General features: G+C 34.9%; 1 protein-coding gene across 1 annotated transcript; it reads right to left on the reverse strand.

Annotated features, from left to right (window-relative positions):
- Window positions 1–10,692: 10,692 nt before the first annotated feature.
- Window positions 10,693–11,595, reverse strand: LOC116861102 (olfactory receptor 2G2-like). The gene is given in 3 exon segments (XM_032847585.1): window positions 10,693–10,790; window positions 10,793–11,414; window positions 11,416–11,595. Coding segments are annotated over 3 exon segments (900 nt in total).
- Window positions 11,596–22,672: the final 11,077 nt, after the last annotated feature.

Here is a 22,672-nt window from a genome sequence, read left to right on the forward strand (position 1 = left end):
AATTTGATAACAATATGTCTTGTTGGTCTGCTTTTGTTGATTTTAATGGGAGTACTCTGTGTCTCCTGGATCTGGAAGTCTCTTTTTCCCCCTCATATTAGGGAGGTTTTCAACTATTATTCCATCAAATAATTTTTCTGCCTGCTTTTCACTGTCTTTCTCTTCTGGGACTCCTGTAATGTGTATATTACATTTGATAGCGTCTCTGAGTTCCCTAAGACTATTTTCATGTTCCATAATTCTTTCTTGCTTTTGTTCAGCTTTATTGTATTTCATTATTTTTTTATACCACTTATTTGTTCCTCCACTTTTTCCAGCCTACTCTTCATTGCATCAAGCCTGTTTCAATCTCAGTTATTGCATTCTCTATTTCTGAATGACTCACTTATAATTACTTTATCTCCGCAATAATGGTTTCCTTGAAGCCTTTCATTCAGTTTTTCAAGCCCAGCAAGTATTAATTGTTGCTTTAAATTCTCCATCAGTCATATTACTTATATATGTGTCTTGCAGATCTCCAGTCATGTCCTTTTCTTGCTTTTTTATTTGGAATGAATTCCTCCAACTTGACATTTTGTCTAAGTCTCTACCTTCTTTGTGTTAGAAAAGTCCATTATGTTTCCTGCTCCTGAGAGAAATGGTTTTTTGAAGAAGTCAAGCAGTGTCCAGGGCTTGACACTTCATGGAGTATCAGGGAGTGGTGTGTGCTGCGAGCACTCTGCTGTTGTGTTTTGACTCTTTTATCCTTCAAGCCTGTCACATGCAGAGGCTCTCCTTGACTGTTGTGGACAGTGTTTGATCCTTGGTCAGACTGTGTCAAGTTTTAACAAGGTGTGCTCTTGTCTGCTTTGTAAATGAGAACTGACTCTACTTACACTAGAACTGAAGGCTTGCAGAACTCTCTGATTAGTAAACATGGTATGCACAGGGGTTTCTGCTGGCCTTCTGGGGGAGGAGGCTCTGGCCCTGGGACTTAGGCATGCTTGACTGAGAATGGTACGTCCACCAGAGCACAGTGCTGTGGGACTTACTGTAAAACAATGAGGCAGTGAGTGTTGCCACTGCTTTATACAGTATTTGTTTTAAGATCTACTTTGCCTAATATGTATATTAGTGTTCCAGTTCTCTTTTGAAATTGATTTTCGTGAAAATATTTTCCCTCACTTTTGATCTGCAGGTCTAAAATCTTTAGGTCTAAAATAAGTCTCTTGTAGATAGCATATATTGATGGGTCTTGTTTTTTAATACATTCTGTTACTCTCTATCTTGATTGGAGAATTAGTTTATATTTAAAATAATAATGATAGGGGCACCTGGGTGGCTCAGTGAGTTAAAGCCTCTGCCTTCCGCTCAGGTCATGATTCCAGGGTCCTGAGATCAAGCCCCACATTGGGCTCTCTGCTCAGTGGGGAGCCTGCTTCCCCCTCTCTCTCTGTCTGCCTCTCTGCCTACTTGTGATCTCTGTCTGCCAAATAAATAAATAAAATCTTTAAAAAATAATAAAATAAAATAATAATGATAGCTATGTATTTATTGCCAAATTGTTATTTATTTTGTGTTTTTTTTTCTTTGACATTTCCCCTGATTCTTTCTTGTTTTCTTCTTATGATTTGTTGAATTTCTTTAGTAATATATTTGTATTTTTTTATTCTTTTCATATTAATTAGTGGGGCTTTATTGATATGTGGATACCATTAGGTTTGTATATAACCTATTCTTCATATAGTTATCTATATTAACTTAATGGTCACTAAGTTTGGACCCATTCTTTCCTCCTCTCCCCCAGGTTTTAAATATATGTTATTATATTTTATATTATTTGCTTGTGAGTTTCCTTGTTTTAAAGATTATTATTATTATTATTTTTTTTTTTTTTTTTTTTTGAGGGAGAGAGAGAGTGTATGTGTGCACACAAAAGAAAGAGCAGGATCAGGGAGGATAGGCAGAGGGAGAGGGAGAAACAGACTCCCAAATGAGCAGGGAGCTCTATTTGGGGCTCAATCACAAGACCCCAGGACCATGACCTGAGCTGAAGGCAGACACTTAACTGACTGAATCATCCAGGCACTCCATTTACATGTGAGTTTCTTGACTCATCTTTATAGAAATATTCATTTTTACTACTTTTGTGATTCTTATCCACACAATGTCATTTTTGTTCTCTCCTTTCCACTTGAAGTGTCCCTTTTAATATTTCTAACAAAGCTGGTTTAGTGTTCATGAATTTCTTCAGTTTTGTTTGAGAAATTCTTTATCTCTTTTGCATTCTGAATGATAGCCTTGTTGGATAAAGTATTCTTGACTGTAGATTCTCCCATTTAGTGCTTTGAAAATATTCTGTCACTCCCCCTGGTTTGTTTTCTTTGAAAAATCTCCTGTTAGCCTTATCAGTTTTCCCTTGTAAATTCCTTCATGTCTTGGTGCCCTTAAGATTTTTTCTTGAGCACCATATTTTGCCAATTTAATTATGTCTCAGTGTGGGTCTGTATTTGTTGAATTTGAAGGGTTTCTCTGTGCCCCCTGGATCTGGATATCTGTTTCCTTCCCCAGACAGAGGAAGTTTTCAGCTATTATTTCTCCAAATGAAGTTTTTGCCCCCTTTTCTTGTTTCTTCTTCTTTTCAAGGACTTCTATAATTTGAATTTTATTATGTTTGATGATGTTGCTGAGTTCCCTAAGTCTGTGCTCATAATTATTTTTCTGTCTTTTGTTCAGTTTAATTTATTTCCATTACTCTGTCTTCTAGGTCATTAATTATTTCCTCTGTTTCTTCCATCCTGCTATTCATTCCATCAAACATGTGTTTCATTTTGTCCAGTGTACCTTTTATATCTGCTATGATATTCCTTATGTCTGTGTTAAGGGTCTCATGTCTCCCATTCTTTTCTCAAGTCCTGGTGGGTAATCTTACAATAATTGCAAATTCTCCAACAGGCATGTTACTCATATCTATTTCACTTAGATATCTGGCTGTAGCCTTGTCCTAATCTTATATTTGGGATAAATTTCTCTGTCTTTTATCTGTTTCCTTTTCTATGTCTGTTTTTCTGTGTTAATAGAGTCACCTGTGTCTTCTGCTGTTGAAAATAGTCACTTCATGAATAAGAGTTCCTGGAGTGTCCTGCAGTGCAATATCTTCTGTTCACCAGAACCTGACACTTCAGGAGAGTATCCTATGTGTTACTTATGCACTGTTGTTTTGTCTGGGTCATTTTTCCTTTCAGTGCAGTTGTCTGCACTGACTTTCTGCCCTTTGTGGGCTGCCTTTGCTCTCTGTGGTGTTAATGGGATTAAAGCAGACCAGCTCTGAGGTGGCACCCCACCAGGGACTTGTGAGTGGAGTGCATTATTAGCAAAATAAGTGTTGAGACAGTAGTCATATGCCTTATCCCTCAAAGTACTGCAGTGGCTGGGGGTTGTGTGCAGGGTTCAGGGTGTGGGAAGCACGTGCAGCTGGGCCCTGTGCAGTGGTGGCTGGGGTTGCATATCTGGACATGGTGTGTATGACTGCTGGGGTGCATGAATGGGCAAAGCATGCAATAGCTCCTGGAGGTGTGTGGCTGTATTATGCATCTTTTCCAACCACAATGCTATAAAACTAGAAACCAATCACAAGAAAAAACTCTGGGAAAAAACACAAATGCAAAAGGCTAAATAAATTCTGCTAAACAATGTATAGGTCAACCAAGAAATTAAGCAGGAAATCAAAATGCATGATAATGAGTGAAAATAATACATAAACAATGAATCTTGGAACATTACATCAAAAACTAATGATGTGTGGTGACTAACATAACACAAGAAAAATTTTATAAAAAGAAGAAATAACAGTCCAAAATCATTGTGATGCAGCAAAACCTGTTCTCAGAGAGAAGATTACAGTAATATAGGTCTACCTCAAGTAACAAGAAAAATCTCTAAAAAACAACCTAAACTTACATCTAAAGGTGGTATGAACAAGCCCAAAATTAATGGAAAGAAGAAAATAATAAAGTTTAGAGCAGAAATAAATGAAATAGAAACCAAAATCACAAATAAGACAGACCAATGAAACCAACATCATATTTCTTTAAATAAAAATGAAATTCATAAACATTTTGATAAGCCAAACTCATCAAAAAAATGAAAGTGACAAGTCAAGTAAATAAAATCATAAATGGAGGGAAAATAACACCTAACATCACAGAACACAATGGATTATAAAATAGTACTAGGAAAAATTATATGCCAACAAATTGGACAAGCTAGAGGAAATTGATAAATTCTTAGAACTGTATCTTTTCAAAACTGAATCAAGAAGAAATAGAAAATTTGAACAGATTGGTCATTAGTAATAAAGTTGAATCAGTATCAAAAAACTCCAAACAAACACAAGTCCAGAACCAGATGTGAATTCTAATAAACATTTTAAAAAGAGATAATATTTACTCTTCTCAAACTATTCCAAGAAATAAAAGAAAAAAGAAATTCAAATTAGTCCTATCAAGCCAGCATTATCCTAAAACCAAAATGAAATAAAAACTAATGAACATAGATGCAAAATTCCTCAACAAAATGTTAGCAAACCAAATCCAACAATGGATTACAAAAAATAATTCACTACTGTTATGCTGAAAAGAAATTTAAAAGAAAAAAAAAAAGAAAAAAAAGTGCAGAATGAGAACTAAACCAGAGCATTGTAACCATCAGGGTAAGACTACCTCCTAACACAAAGGGGGATTTTTCCTTGTGAGTTGTGTAGTGAATTATACTTGACACACATTCTCCAGATGAGTGAAGAAAGAGACATATTTTGAGGCCCCAGAAGCTGGACCATATGGCCTATGTATCTGTTATGTATAATGTTTTCATTAAGATGATATGATGGTAATGAAATGATTTTGATAATCCTTTAGAAATTATCACGTATCTGAATATATTAAGAAGGCTAAATAAAAAGAGGTGAAATAACAACAACAAAAAAATTCACCATAATCAAGTAGATTTTATTCCAAGGATACAAGTGTAATTCAACATTCACAAATTCACAAATCAAAGAGAGAAGATAAAAACCACATGATCATTTCAAAAGATGCAGAAAAAAGCATTTGTCAAAGTGCAACATCTTTTCATGATAACAACTCTTCATAAAGTAGGATTAGAGAGAACATAACTCAACATAATAAAGGGTATTTATGAAAACCCCACAGCATCTTCATATTTAATGGTACAAAACTGAGAGCTTTGCTTCTAAGATTAAGAATAAAATAACTACTGTATGATTTCACAAATATGTGGAATTTAAGAAACAAAACATGAACATAGGGGAAGGGAGAAAAAGAGAGAGAGAGAGAAAGTCAAGCCATAAGAGATTTTTTTTTTTTTTTTTAAGATTATGTTTACTGTCAGAGAGATACCACAAGCAGGAGGAGCATCAAACAGAGGAATAAGCAGGCTCCTCACTGAGCAAGGAGTCTGACACAGGGCTCAATACCAGGATCCTGGCTTCATGACCTGAGCCAAAGGCAATGATGGGTATTAAGGAGGGCATGTATTGCATGGAAGGCCAGATGTTATACATAAACAATGAATTCTTGAAGACTACATCAAAAACTAATGATGCATTGTATGGTGACTAACATAACAGAATAATAAATAGATACATTAAAAAAAAAAAAAAACAGACCCTGAACCAACTGAGCTACCCAGGTTTCTAAGATTCTTAACTATAGAGAACAAACTGAAGGTTGATGGAGGGAGATGGTGGGGGGATGGGCTAAATGGATGATGGGCACTTGTTGGAATGAGCACTAGGTGTTATATGCAACTGATGAATCTCTAAATTCTACCTCTGAAACTAATAATACAGTATATGTTAACTAAATTGAATTTAAATAAAGAAAATTTTTAAAAAAATAGCTTGAAATAAAAAAACCACAAATGTCCACTCTCATCACTTATTTATTTATTTATTTATTTATTTATTTATTTATTTTATTATGTTCAGTTAGCCAGTATGTAGTACATCATTAGGACACAAACTAAGGGCTTTTTACTATTTGCCTATGACATGACACTACATATAGAAAACCCTAAAGACCACCAATAAATTTCTAGAACTAAAAAAGGAATTCAGTAAAATCACAGGATACAAAATTAATATAAAACAATGTGTTGCATTTATATACACTAATAATGAAGTGGCAGAAAAAGAAATTAAGAAATTCCATTACAATTGCCCTAAGAAGAATAAAATGCCCAGGAATAAACTTAATCGAACAGATGAAAAACCTGTACTCAGAAAAATATAAAATATAAAATATTGGTGAAATTGAAGATAAAACAAACAAATGGAAAGATATTCCATGCTTATGTACAGAAAGAATCATTATTATTAAAATGTCCATACTACCTAAAGCAATCTATAGATTGAATACAATGCCTATGAAAATATCAAAAACACTGTTTATAGAGCTAGAAGTAAACTAAAATTTGTATGAAACCATAAAAGACCTCAATTAGCCAAAGCAATCTTGAAAAAATAAATAAATGATAAGAAAACTGGAGATATTATCATCTCAGATTTCAAGTATAGCGATCAAAACAGTATGATACTGGTATAAAATACACACACAAATCAGTAGAACAGAATAGAGAGCCCAGAAATAAACCCACACTTAAGTGGCCAATTAACCACAAAGGATGCAAGAATATACAATGGGGAGAAAACAGTATTTTCAACAAGTCATGTTGGGGAAAATGGACAGCTACATGCATAAGAATGAAACTGGACCACTTTCTTACATCATACACAAAAATAAACTCAAAATGTATTAGAGACTTAGATATGACACCTGAAATCAAAAACTCCTAGAAGAGTACATTAGGCAATAGTTCCTTTGACATCAGCTATAGAAACAGTTTTCTAGATAGGTCTCCTAGGGCAAGGGGAATAAAACCAAACGCTACTCAGACTTCATCAAAATAAAAGCTTTTGCACAGTGAAGGAAACTATAAAGACATGGCACACCTGGGTGGCTCAGCAGTTTGAGTCCTGACTTCAGCTCAGGTCATGATCCCAGGGTCTTGGGATCAAGTCTGGTATCAGGCTCCTTGCTCAGCAAGGAGCCTGCTTCTCACTCTGTCTGCCACTTCCTCTGCTTGTGTTCTTTCTTGACAGATAGATAATAGATAGATCAAAATAAAATCATACTTATGACAAGGATGTAAAAGGATGTAAAAAAAAAAAGGCAACTACCAAATGGGAGAAGATATTTGTAAATGATATATACAATAAAGGGTTAGTATCCAAAAATATATAAAGAACTTACACAAGTCAACATCAATAATAATAATCAATAATAATAATCTGATTAGAAAATGGGCAGGAGACATAAATATACATTTTTTTAAAGATTTTATTTATTTGACAGACAGAGATCACAAGTAGGCAGAGAGGCAGGCAGAGAGAGAAGGAAGCAGGCTCCATACTGAGCAGAGAGCCCAATGCGGGGCTCGATCCCAGGACCCTGGGATCATGACCTGAGCCAAAGGCAGAGGCTTTAACCCACTGAGCCACCCAGGTGCCCTGAATATACATTTTTGAAGAAGACATACAAATGACCAAAAGACATAAAATGATGGCCAACATCAGCAATCAGCAAGGAATGCAAATGAAAACTACAGTGAGATATCACCTCACACCTGTCAGAATGCCTAAAATTAAAAGAAAGAACACCTGTTGATGAATATGAGAAGACAAAGGAACATTCCTGCACTGTTGGTGGAGATTCAAATTGGTGCAGTGGAAGACCGTAAAAAGGTTTGTCAACATATTAAAAATAGAGGGGTGCCTGGGTGGCTCAGTCACTTAAGTTTCTGATTCTTGATTTTGCCTCAAGTCATGATCTCAGGGTCCTGTTGGGCTGTGGAGTGAGTCAGGCTCTGGGCTCAGTGGGACATCTGCTTGAGATTCTCTCTCCCTCTCCTTCTGCATCTCCCCCCACTTGTGTTATAATAAAGAAATAATCAATCAATCAACAAAATCTTTTAAAAAATAGAGTTTCCATATGATCCAGTAATGTCATTGTTGGATATTCACCCAAAGAAAACAAAAACATGAATTGGAAAAGATATATGTATTCTATGTTTATTGCAACATTGTTTACAATAGACACAATATAGAAGCAGCTCCTGTTTCCATTGACAGGTGAATGGAGAAAGACATGGTGTATGTGTGTGTGTGTTTTCCTGTGTGTGTGATGGAATATTATACAGTCATACATAATAATGAGATTTTGCCATTTATAACATGAATGGACATTGAGGGTATCATCTAAGTGAAATAAATCACTCAGAGAAAGATAAATACCATGCGATTGTGCACATATGTGGAATTTAAGAAATAAAACAAATGAAGAAGCTGAGAGAAAAGAGATAAAGACTCAGACTCTTAAACATAGTGAAAAAACTGGTGATTGCCAGAGGGAAGATGGATGGGATGTTGGGTGAAATAGATAAAGAAGATTAAGAGTACACTTGTCTTAAAGAGCTCTGAATAAACTATAGAATGCTTGAATATTGTACACCCAAAATAATATAACACTGTATGTTAATCATACTTAAATAAACACACACACACACACACACACACACACACACACACACAAAGAGATAGAATCTAGGAAGAGCATTATCATTCTAATTATAGTTCTGTATAATAGAACAGTTAGGAGTGATAATTCATTCCCTGACTCCTTATTCTTTATTTGAAATTATTACCACATCTGGACCTGCAGGATACTATCACAAAATTCTTCTTCATTTCATTGAGTTTATATATTTATTCTGATGCATGTTTAAACACACAGCATTCTTGGAAGCTAAAGACCATACAATCAATGTTTGCTACAATTCAGTGAAATAGTGTTTACAAAAAACTCAGTGAAATGGAGTGTTTACAAACAAATTCCTAAGAATCAAGATGCAAAAGTCACTCATTTCCAGAAAGGAATTTTTTTTTTTAATTCAAATCGATTAGCCAACATACAGTACATCACTAGCTTTTCATGTATTGTTTAATGATTCATTAGTTGTGTATAACACCCAGAAAATAAATGTTCTAAGCAAAGGCCATTTAGAGTGAAGTCCTGGGAAACAAATCATCAGTGCTATAGCATAAACAACAAGACTAGTTTGACTAAACTCTCATCTGGAATATAAATCTCCAAGTTAAGAAAATGTGTTTAAATATAGAAATGTAGAGTTACCTAACAATAGTGAATGTTTTTTATTTATATGTATTTGCAAGCCCTAGAATATTATATAGCTAAGCTTTTTCTTATGAATCAGATGTCACTGTTAGTAATTTCCAGAAAAGAAATGTGGTTTGTCATAGTGATCCAAAGGGGCACATGCACCCGAATGTTTATAACAGCAATGTCAACAATAGCCAAACTATGGAAAGAACCTAGATGTCCATCAACAGATGAATGGATAAAGAAGATGTGGTATATTTATACAATGGAATACTATGCAGCCATTAAAAGAAATGAAATCCTGCCATTTGCAATGATGTGGATGGAACTAGATGGTATTATGCTTAGTGAAATAAGTCAATTGGAGAAAGACAACTATCATATGATCTCCCTGATATGAGGAAGTGGAGATGCAATGTGGGGGGCTTCGGGGGTAGGAAAAGAATAAATGAAACAAGATGGGATCGGGAGTGAGACAAACCATAAGTGACTCTTAATCTCACAAAACAAACTGAGGGTTGCTGGGGGAAGGGGGGTCGGGAGAGGGGGGTGAGGTTATAGACATTGGGGAGGGTATGTGCTATGGTGAGTGCTGTGAAGTGTGTAAACCTGGTGATTCATAGACCTGTACTCCTGGGGCTATTAATACACTATATGTTTATAAAAAAATAAAACATTAAAAAAGCAAAGAAATGTGGTTTGTCAATCACTTAGTCGGTCATTTAGTCAGAACTGCTTTTATTGGCTCAACTACAAAATAATAGAACCAGGTTGATTCTTTCTACTTTATCCTCTACCTGAATGTATGGTTTTTGTTCCATGTGGATTATGCTCTTCTACACATTGATATCACATTCTAAGAGGATAGAGTGTCGGAGGAAATAAAAATGCTGCTTCATAACAGTTTGCCTCAATTTCTTCCATCTTTGGTGCAACTTTGGAAAAAGGGAAGACACTGGTCCAACTAGAGATACAGGAAAGCTGAGAGACCAAATATGTTTTTCACAAATAATGAAAAAAGAAATGACTAGTTTAAAACATTTCTCAATTTTTTTTCCTCAACATGGGAAAACAACAATTTCAGAGGTGTTTCACAGATGATATATTTCAGGAGGAAAGATATTTAAGAATAGATTGAGGTATTGACTTTTTTTTTTTTTTTTGCTATTTTTTTGTTGCTATTGGGTAAAGGCAAAGTTCCACAGTATATTATATATTCCACATATATTCCACAGTATATTATAGAATGTTGTATAAATAATTAACCAAAAGAAAATGGGAGAAAATTGACCCAAATAGGCTTTTATTAAAAAGTTTAATGTTTAAAAAAAAAAGTTTAATTTTTTTTATTTTACCACACACAAAGAGATGTTCATCACAGTAGTGCTTTTTAAAAAACCTTTTTTTTAAATAATCATGTAAACTTTATTCCCATAATCTTTCCTAGAACTTTCCTTCATGCCCACTTAACCTCTTTATTTCTCAAAGTATAGATAAGAGGGTTGAGGATGGGGGTCACCACGGTGTAAAAGAGGGAAACAAACTTTCCTGGTCCTTGGATCTACTCTTGGCTGGCTGCAGATACATGAAGATGATGGTTCCATAGAAGATTATGACAACCATCAGGTGGGAGGAGCAGGTCCCAGATGCTTTCTTTCTTCCAGAAGCTGACTTAATCCTCAAAAATGCTTGGGCAATGTAGCCATAGGAAACCAGGATAATGGAAACAGGTACTATAAGGAAGATAATGCTAGCTACAAAGAGCTCAGCCTCATTGAAAGTGATGTCCACACAAGCCAACTTGATGAGTACAGGGACCTCACAGATGAAATGATCCACTTGATGATGCCCACAGAAAGATAGCTGCAAGGTGAAAGTAGACTGTACTAGAGTAGTGACCACCCCACTGAACCATGCCAAAGATGCCAAAGCCATACAAAGATGAGGATGCATTATGACAGTGTAGTGGAGGGGACAGCAGATGGCAATGTAGCTATCATAGGACATCACAGCTAGGAGGACACATTCTGTAGATCCCTGGGCAAGAGAGACATAGAGCTGAACCACACAGCCACCATAGGTGATGTTTTTCATAGGATCCCACAAGTTTACCAAGAGCTGAGGAATAACACTGCTGGTAAAGCATATATCCAAAAAGGAGAGATGAGAAAGGAAAAAAATACATTGGCATATGAAGCTTGGATTCCAGATGAGATAACAGAATGATGGTGGTATTCCCAAAAATGGTTAATAAATACAAGATCAAAATGACCATAAATAGAACCTTCTGTAACTGAGGATAATCAGAAAACCCCAAGAGGACAAAACCTGTTAGTCTGGTCTCATTGGTACTCCTCATCATCCCCATATGCAAAGTGTGTTCCCAAAGGCTGCTACAGTTGAGAAAGATGACATATTATATAAGGTCAAATAAGATAGTATACTTCCCCCAAAAGTATTCTATGTTAAGTTCTTAGAACCTATGTCTTTACATCTAGTAGCTTAGATCATTTTTCCTACTAGGTGCATTGTAAATAAATACACATCTTCTCCTCTGATGATCTCTAAAATAGAGAAAAGCAGACATATGTAAAAACATCATAATCGAGCTACAATAATTAGAACCTATGGTACTGACATAAATGTTGATGTATGTATCAGTGGAGTAAAATGAAGGGCCCGGATAGAACCCATTTATATACAACCACTGGATTGCCAACAAAGTTACCAGGGATACATAACGGGAAAAAGATAGTCTTTTCAATAAATGGTGCTGCAAAAGCTAAATATCCACATGCAAAAGAATGAAGTTGGACGTCTAGCTTACACTATATGCACCATTAATCAACTCCAAATGTATTGAAAACTTAAATGTAAGATCTAAAACATAAACTTTTAGGAGAAACATAAAGGAAAAGCTTCATGACATTGGTCTTGACAATATTTTTATAGATATGACACCAAAACCACAGACAACAAAAGGAAAATCTAGGAAATGGAAGAAAATATTTACAAAACGAATATCTAGTAAGGAGTTAATATCCAAAATATATAAGAATCACAAATGAAACAATAGCAAAATAAATAAATAAATAGATAGATAGATAAATAGATAGATAAATAAATAAATAAATAACTTAATTAAAAAGTAGGCAAAGTCTTGAATGGACATTTCTCCAAATGAGACATACAGATGTTGAATAGGTATAGGAAAAAGTGTTTGGCATTGTCATCATCAAGATAATGCAATGAAAAATACAATATCACATCATACCTGTAAATATGGATGTTATCAAAAAAGATAGGGAACGTTGACAAGGTTTTGGAGAAATTAGAATCTTTATATGGTATTGGTGGGGGTGTAAAATGGTACAGTCATTATGAAAAACAGAATCAACCTTCCTCAAAAATTAAAAACAAAACTTTCATATGACCTAACAGTTTCATTTCAGGTATATATCCAAAAGAACTGAGATCAGGATCACAAAGAAATGTCTTTATTTTTGTGTTCATTACAGCATTATTTACAACAGCCAACTTAAGTGTCCATCTATGGGTGAATAGATATGGTATTTATTACTCACTCTTAATGAATATTATATCATTTGATATTAATGTAATGTTATTCAGTTTAAAAAAGAAATCCTGCAATGCACAAAATGGATAAACCTTGAGGGCATTATGCTAAGTGAAATAAGCCAGACACAGAAAGAAAAGTATTCCTCTTACATGAGGTATATAAAACAGTTAAACCTACAGAAACAAAAAATAAAATGGTGTGGTGGCCAGAGGATGGAAGGAGAGAAAAATAGGAAGTTGTTCAATGGTTATAAAATTACAGTCATACAAATGAATGAATTCTAGAAAACTACTGTCCAACATATTGCTTGAATTTAACAATACAATTATGCAATTAAATTTAATTTTGCAATTAAAATGTGTTAAGTGGGCAAATTATGTTAAGTATTCTTACCACACACACACACACACACACACACACACACAAGAGGACACAAGTAAACTAGAAAACTTTTGCAGGTAATTTATTACCTTGATTATGGGAATAGTTCATATATATGTCCAGATTCATCAACTCTACACTTCAAATATGTGAATATTTTTGTGTATCAGTTATATGTCAATAAAACTGTGTGTGTGTTGAGGGAAGCAATATTATCTATTGCAGGAAATAAATTAGACCATCACTTCCATCCAATCAAATTTACCTCTTTATATTAACATCTTTCTAGTTACAGAAAGATTTCAATATTTCTGTAGATTTCTAATTTCAATAGAAGGAAAAAACAGGTTTGTTTTAAGCAATTTCAATCAAGAGGAAATAAAGCCATTTTCATCACCCAAAATAGTGGAAGCCATTTATCAATTTATATTTTTAAAAATATAGCAGATGTAACGGTCATTACATTTTTTAAATGGCATTACTTTAAAAATCAAGTCCTCAGAGCTTATGTGACCCAGTCAAAGGCACACATATACTTAACAAGTGTATTATATACACTATATAGTGTATATAATACATAGTATATATTATTATGTATTATATATGTATATATATTATTATGTATTATATATGTATTATATACACTATATAGTGTGTATATTATAGTATTATATAATTCTATAGTTTATTTTATATATAGTGTATTATATATATATATATATATATATATATATATATATATATATAACGTATTATATACACTTAACAAGTCTATTTCTTCCTCCAGTTAATTCTCTACACTACCTTTCTTCTTCCTTCTCATTATGTTTATTTCTTAGGGGTTTTTTGTTGGTGGTGGTGGTGGTCGTGGTGGTTGTTTTTCTGTTTGTTTGTTTGTTTGTTTTGCCTACTCCTTTTTTCAGAGACGGGGTACTCCAGGCTCTATAATCAATTTTTAGGAAGTGAAATTCTATCCATATGGTTTTAGATTTCTTTTTCCTGGAATCATGTGTACTTTAGTCATCAGCTCAAAGTGTGAATGCAAAATGTGGATCTTGTTTTGGAAACAATTAATTAAGGGGCTATTTTATTTCCAATGATGGCACTGTATCCAGTTTATAAAATAATGATACTTAGCAAGCTAGTAATTATGATTTCATCACAAAAAGGTGAGTCCTTCTTTTACATTGCAGCTACCAATGAAATTTCCCTCAGTATCATACTTTAATACCATACTCCAAATCCTTTGTCCTTATTTGAATGGGAAACTATCTAATGGTTTTTTTTTTTTTTTTTGCCCGTGACTAGATAATATACAACATCTTCTCTATTTGCTTACATGACTAAGTTGTGTATGTATCTGTTCACAACAGCTTCTGAGAGTCATGAGGCCAAGGGTCACATAAAATGTAATTTTGTAGCACCCAATCCTTAGATGGCTCAGCACAAAATAGTCTCCCCAAAATTAGTCAGCAATTCATATAAATTACATTCACCATTTCATACCTATTTTATTTTCCCTAAAGAGACTAACACATCTCTAGTTAATAGTAGAGTTACTAGTAGATACCATTACCAAATGAATGAATAAGCAGGCCTTACCAATCTTCCTCCATCTTGGAGCTGCCTCAAACACATGCTATTCTGCCATCTATTTAAATATGGCTATATTAGAATTGCTAAAATCAACAACATAAGAAACAACAGGTGTTGGCAAAGATGCAGAGAAAGGAAAATCTCCTTACACTGTTGGTGGGAATGCAAACTGGTATAGCCCTATGGAAACAGGTTGGAGGTTCCTCAAGATGTTAAAAATAGAGCTACTCTATGGCCCAGCAATTGTACTGCTAAATATTTATCCAAAGGATACAAAAATACTGGTTTGAAGGGACATGTGTCCTGATGTTTATAGCAGCATTGTCAACAATACTCAAACTATGGAAAGTACCCAAATGTCCATAGACTGATGAATGGATAAAGAAGATGTGGGGGTGCCTGGGTGGCTCAGTGGGTTAAAGCCTCTTCCTTCAGTTCAGATCATGATCCCAGAATCCTGGGATCAAGCCCCGCATCGGGCTTCCTGCTCAGTGGGGAGCTTGCTCCCCTTCCTCTCTCTACCTGCCTCTCTGCCTACTTGCAATCTCTGTCTGTCAAATAAATAAATAAAATCTTAAAAAAATAAAAAAGAAGATGTGGTAGATACATACAATGGACTATTACTCAGCTATTGAAAATAATGAAATTTTTCCATTTTCAACAACATGTATGGAGCTAAAGTGTATTATGCTAAGAAAAATAAGTCAATCAGAGAAAGATAAATACTGTATTGATTTCACGCTTATGTGGAATTAAAAAAAAAACAGATGAACATATGGGAGAGGGAAAAAAAGTAGACAAACCACAAAAAAGACTCTTAATGATAGAGTACAAACTCCGGGTTTGTGGAGGGTTACTGGAGGGGAAGTAGGTGGAGGGGTGGTTTGAATGGGTGTTGGGCATTAAGGAGTGCACTTATTGGGATGAGCACTGGGTGTTGTATGTAAGTGATGAATCTCTAAATTCTACTCCTGAAACTAATATACTATATGTTAACTAGAATTTAAATAAAAACTTACAAAGACAAAATAAAATTTAAAAATGAAATGAAATACAAGTATTAAAAAGCATGAATTTGATAGGGGGACTTCTAACGTGATAAGTAGGAGTCAGACTACACAAAAACTTCTTGGTTTTGATGAACTCCACCTCAATCTTATAATTACAAAATGGACCCATCCTGTAATATCTTCATTACTATTTTGTCTATTTGCCCTATTCTTTCCCAGTAGGAAACTTCATGTATTTTATCTATTACTAAAGAAAATATATGTCTATAACAAAAACAAATGCTTCCTTTTTCAAATTCATTTTTTTCTTGAGTAAATATTATGCAGAATTAATTGTTTTTAGTTCTGTCTTTGTCACTTCATGTACGAGACCTGCAAAATGTCCCCAGCCCCTTCACTGGTGAACCCTGAAACCACTACCTTTAATATGCATGGGGAATAAACATTGCCTCAGTCTACCCTCATCATTCTGAACCTTTATTGATTTCACTCTACACATCCACAAGTGGACTCACAGAGAACAGCAGTGTCCAGTCACCTGCCAAAGATGCATTGCAGAGTTTACAGAAAGCAATTAAATCCACTTCAGATAACACTGCGTTTAGACCTTTTAATCATAGCAATTTTTCTGATCAAGTTAGAAATCCTCATTACTCATTAAGAGCATCATAAATTACTAAGCTTTGAAGGTTTTTAAATTAGTTCTATAGAAAAATTATTAAGCTATAAATATTGGCAGTGAATGCGGTATTTCCACAACTTTTTTCTTCAAATCTTATAGCTTCAACATATCAAACAGGGAGTAGAAAGAGAATATTCTTTTTTTTAATTTTATTTTTTTAAACATATAATATATTTTTTTCCCCAGGGGTACAGGTCTGTGAATCGCCAGGTTTACACACTTCGCAGCACTCACCATAGCACATACCCTCCCCAATGTCCATAACCCCATCCCCCCTCTCCCAACACCCCTCCCCCTGCACCCCTCAGTTTGTTTTGTGAGATTAAGAGTCACTTATGGTTTGTCTCCCTCCCAATCCCATCTTGTTTCATTTACTCTTCTCCAACCCCCTTAACCCTCCATGTTGCATCTCCTCTCCCTCATATCAGGGAGATCATATGATAGTTGTCTTTCTCCAATTGACTTATTTCACTAAGCATGATACCCTCTAGTTCCATCCACGTCATCGCAAATGGCAAGATTTCATTTCTTTTGATGGCTGCATAGTATTCCATTGGGTATATATACCACATCTTCTTTATCCATTCGTCTGTTGATGGACATCTAGGTTCTTTCCATAATTTGGCTATTGTAGACATTGTTGCTATAAACATTCGGGTGCATGGGCCCCTTCGGATCACTACGTTTGTATCTTTAGGGTAAATACCCAGCAGTGCAATTGCTGGGTCATAGGGTAGTTCTATTTTCAACATTTTGAGGAACCTCCATGCTGTTTTCCAGAGTGGTTGCACCAGCTTGCATTCCCACCAACAGTGTAGGAGGGTTCCCCTTTCTCCGCATCCTCGCCAGCATCTGGCATTTCCTGACTTGTTCATTTTAGCCATTCTGACTGGTGTGAGGTGGTATCTCATTGTAGTTTTGATTTGTATTTCCCTGATGCCAAGTGATGTGGAGCACTTTTTCATGTGTCTGTTGGCCATCTGGATGTCTTCTTTGCAGAAATGTCTGTTCATGTCTTCTGCCCATTTCTTGATTGGATTATTTGTTCTTTGGGTGTTGAGTTTGCTAAGTTCTTTATAGATTCTGGACACTAGCCCTTTATCTGATATGTCATTTGCAAATATCTTCTCCCATTCTGTCAGTTGTCTTTTGGTTTTGTTAACTGTTTCCTTTGCTGTGCAAAAGCTTTTGATCTTGATAAAATCCCAATAGTTCAATTTTGCCCTTGCTTCCCTTGCCTTTGGCGATGTTTCTAGGAAGATGTTGCTGCGGCTGAGGTCGAAGAGGTTGCTGCCTGTGTTCTCCTCAAGGATTTGGATGGATTCCTTTCTCACATTGAGGTCCTTCATCCATTTTCAGTCTATTTTCGTGTGTGGTCTAAGGAAATGATCCAATTTCATTTTTCTGCATGTGGCTATCCAATTTTCCCAACACCATTTATTGAAGAGGCTGTCTTTTTTCCATTGGACATTCTTTCCTGCTTTGTCGAAGATTAGTTGACCATAGAGGTGAGGGTCTATTTCTGGGCTCTCTATTCTGTTCCATTGATCTATGTGTCTGTTTTTGTACCAGTACCATGCTGTCTTGATGATGACAGCTTTGTAATAGAGCTTGAAGTCCGGAATTGTGATGCCACTAACTTTGGCTTTCTTTTTCAATATTCCTTTGGCTATTCGAGGTATTTTCTGGTTCCATATAAATTTTAGGATTATTTGTTCCATTTCTTTGAAAAAAATGGATGGTACTTTGATAGGAATTGCATTAAATGTGTAGATTGCTTTAGGTAGCATAGACATTTTCACAATATTTATTCTTCCAATCCAGGAGCATGGAACATTTTTCCATTTCTTTGTGTCTTCCTCAATTTCTTTCATGAGTACTTTATAGTTTTCTGTGTATAGATTCTTAGTCTCTTTGGTTAGGTTTATTCCTAGGTATCATATAGTTTTGGGTGCAATTGTAAATGGGATTGACTCCTTAATTTCTCTTTCTTCTGTCTTATTGTTGGTGTAGAGAAATGCAACTGATTTCTGTGCATTGATTTTATATCCTGACACTTTACTGAATTCCTGTACAAGTTCTAGCAGTTTTGGAGTGGAGTCTTTTGGGTTTTCCACATATAGTATCATATCATCTGCGAAGAGTGATAGTTTGACTTCTTCTTTGCCGACTTGGATGCCTTTAATTTCCTTTTGTTGTCTGATTGCTGAGGCTAGGACTTCTAGTACTATGTTGAATAGCAGTGGTGATAACGGACATCCCTGCCGTATTCCTGACCTTAGCGGAAAAGCGTTCAGTTTTTCTCCATTGAGAATGATATTTGCGATGGGTTTTTCATAGATGGCTTTGATAATATTGAGGTATGTGCCCTCTATCCCTACACTTTGAAGAGTTTTGATCAGGAAGGGATGCTGTACTTTGTCAAATGCTTTTTCAGCATCTATGGAGAGTATCATATGGTTCTTGTTCTTTCTTTTATTAATGTGTTGTATCACATTGATTGATTTGCGGATGTTGAACCAATCTTGCAGCCCTGGAATAAATCCCATTTGGTCATGGTGAATAATCCTTTTAATGTACTGTTGAATCCTATTGGCTAGTATTTTGGTGAGAATTTTTGCATCTGTGTTCATCAAGGATATTGGTCTGTAGTTCTCTTTTTTGATGGGATCCTTGTCTGGTTTTGGGATCAAGGTGATGCTGGCCTCATAAAATGAGTTTGGAAGTTTTCCTTCCATTTCTATTTTTTGGAACAGTTTCAGGAGAATAGGAATTAGTTCTTTAAGTGTTTGGTAGAATTCCCCCGGGAAGCCGTCTGGCCCTGGGCTTTTGTTTATTTGGAGATTTTTGATGACTGTTTCAATCTCATTCCTGGTTATGGGTCTGTTCAGGCTTTCTATTTCTTCCTGGTTCAGTTGTGGTAGTTTATATATCTCTAGGAATGCATCCATTTCTTCCAGATTGTCAAATTTGTTGGCATAGAGTTGCTCATAATATGTTCTTATAATTGTCTGTATTTCTTTGGTGTTAGTTGTGATCTCTCCTCTAGAAAGAGAATATTCTAAACAGGAACAATTCTAAAACTATGGAATGTGTAAACATATGTATCACATTCCCTGTGTAAACATATGTATCACATTCCATGTGTAAATATATGTACCACATTCCATGTATATGTGCCTAAATTAGAGGAATTCTGTATAGTCATATGTCCCTATATATACAGATACACAGGAAGCTGCTCAGAGCAGTGGCTTATAGGAGTGGTAGACCTCTGGGAGAGAGATGAGATTTTGCCATTCACCATTTTATTATTTTGACTTGTGTAACACAAATAGTAATTGTTCAAATATGAATAAATATTTTTCCTATTTTAAAAATAGAAAAAAGATGAAATGAAAAAAGATCATGTTTAGCAAGTAGTTTAATAAAACATGCCTCAGTTTTAAAGTATATAAAAGTGTATCTAATATATATTAAGCAATGTTCACTACAAATAAATGCACTTGATGAGGAAAACCCAAAAAAGCATCCAGGGGAAGAAAAGAAACAAGAAAGAAAGAAAGAAAGAAAGAAAGTTCTGTTTATTCAGAAAACAATAAGCCTAGATCACTATGTACATCCAAAGGTGGGTATTTAAGAAATATAAAAACACTGGACCTAGGTTTTGAACATTTAAAAAAAAAACAACTAAAATACAAAACAAGACCAAGGACAAAGACAAAAAGGAAAATGTGAGACCTTCAAGAAACAAAAGTTCAATGAAGAACATATACTTGCAGAAGAATTTTTCCAAAAACCAGTATAAATATTTGGGAAGCAAACAGTAGTCCTTCACACTCAAGAAATTTAAGACAAGCGTGTTACTAAAACAAATGATTCAAAACAACAGTTGATTTTAAAAGGTAAACTGGCTGTAGAAAATGATTAAGGATAGAGCAATTACATCCTAATTTGTACTAAGTGAAAACTAAGCTGAGTAAAAGATATGCCTGAGTAACTTGCCCAGAATGGAATAAAGGAGAAAGAGGGAGTTACAATGAAAGGTGACATGAAGAGTTAAAAACATAATATATCGTAAGATTTTCAGTTAGTTAATTTTGACATCAAACACTCACAGTTTAACATTATGAAAGCTAACATGCAAGCTAAAGTTCTAATTCTCACAGTTACTTTATAACTATAGGTTAATCTACAGTGAGACATAGCCCTACTAAATTCCCAAAAAACAAACATAAAATACACAACACACTGGTCATATAATAAAGTTTGTGTTATTGACCAGGTATTAAGCTTTAATGAAAAACTCAATTATGTGGAGAATAGAAATTTCTCGCATTATATTCTCTAACTCATTGCTGTGAAACTTAAATATATAATAGAAATTTAAGTGAAAGAGGGTGCCAAAATTTCAATTGGGGATTATTAAATAATTTTTTAAAAAATTTGAATATTAAAATGTAAACAATTTTTAATACTTCCTTTAAATAAGATAAAATGAGAAAAAAATAAGAAATAAGTTAGAAATATGTCAGAAAATAAAATCTAGTAAAAATAAAGACAATATTTTACATAACATAATAAACAAAAGTAATCATGAATATTAATATAACATCCCTCAAAAGTATAAAAAATAGCATATTATAGTAACACAAAAGTAACAAAATAATTTTTAAAAATATTTCAGAAAGTTTAATTTAATAATTTTCATATAAAAGAACAAATTAAGAGGCTATTTTGTAAACTAATTGTATATTTTTTTACAAAACTGTAAAACACCTGCATTACAAAATACTATTGCTGTTTTCTTAATTAAAGCAGAAAATATCTATAAAGACAGACACATTTCCTTAAATATGCAGGGATACAATGGAAACAATGAGATTGCCTATTTGGGAACCAAATAAATCATGCTAATCGTTGCCTCTTTTACCAATATTGAAGAAGTTTCTTTCAAAGTCCAACCAACTTCCCTTCCAGTCCCCCCAGATGCTGACTATGCCCCATTATGCTTCTGTTTTTCCTTTCTGTGCAAACTAGTCTTCCTTGCTATTCAAACACACTGTAGCCTGGCCCCTAAACTATCATATAAAGCAGAATTTTGCATTTGACAACTGAAAAGACCTTTAAGCATGAGCATTTTTAGTCCCTTTGTCTAGACCCTACCCATAGTGACATGCAGCATCCCATGGGACAGGGTTCTCTACACCTTTGCAGATAATGCTTTCTGTGTCTCCACAGTCACTCACCACTTTTAAAGACCACTAATAGTGCCAACCTCAGAACATGAAATGATCCTAATCAATGCTATTTTGGATATACCTCTAATCTATCTGCCTTAGAATATAGTAAACTTCTGGGTATTTCCATATCACACAGGGTCCAGCCTGATTATCATATCTGATTATCATTGATAAAGCCCATGCCCCCTGCTTGTGCTGGACACCACCATAGCCACTCATCCCCACTTGGAGCTTTTTCTCCTTTAAAAACCTATTCACCAGATTCCAGCTCTAGAGTCACTTTCCCAGTCTTCTATTCTAGATTGACCCTATCAGAAATGCTACATGGATCACCGGATTTTGTGAATTCCTACATCTTACCTCCTTCTCTAAGTAGAATTATTTTCACTTTGAGAATACTGTGCCCCCCATTATTTCACTGAGTGATTGTAGGGCATGAGTTGAAAATGCTATTGTAATGATGAGCCCATGTATTCTAAATGTTACTATGAACTATTTAACCTGCTACTCTGTTCTGGCAGACCCCCCTCCAACCCCTTTTATTCCTTTCTAGACCCAACTACAAAACACAAAACAAGAACTTACTTTAAACATACTAAAAGCAACTTTCTCATCCAAATAGAATAAATCTAGGCCAAAGGACACAAATATTGTCAGCTAACTAGATGTACTTTTTAATACAGGAAAAGTTGCACTCAAAAGCAATTTTTTAAAAAATTGAGTTCAGGGTGCCTGGGTGGTTCAGTGGGTTAAGCCTCTGCTTTCAGCTCAGGTCATGATCTCAGGGTTCTGGTATGGAGTCCCACATCGGGCTCTCTGCTCAGCAGGCGGCCTGCTTCCCCTCTCTCTCTGCCTGTCTCTCTGCCTACTTGGGATCTCTCTCTCTCTCTGTCAAATAAATAAATAAAATCTTAAAAAAAAAAAAATTGAGTTCAGAAGCACCT

Source organism: Lontra canadensis, unplaced genomic scaffold, assembly GCF_010015895.1.
Source record: "Lontra canadensis isolate GAN:19392208 unplaced genomic scaffold, GSC_riverotter_1.0 scaffold190, whole genome shotgun sequence".
NCBI classification, from domain to species: domain Eukaryota; kingdom Metazoa; phylum Chordata; class Mammalia; order Carnivora; family Mustelidae; genus Lontra; species Lontra canadensis.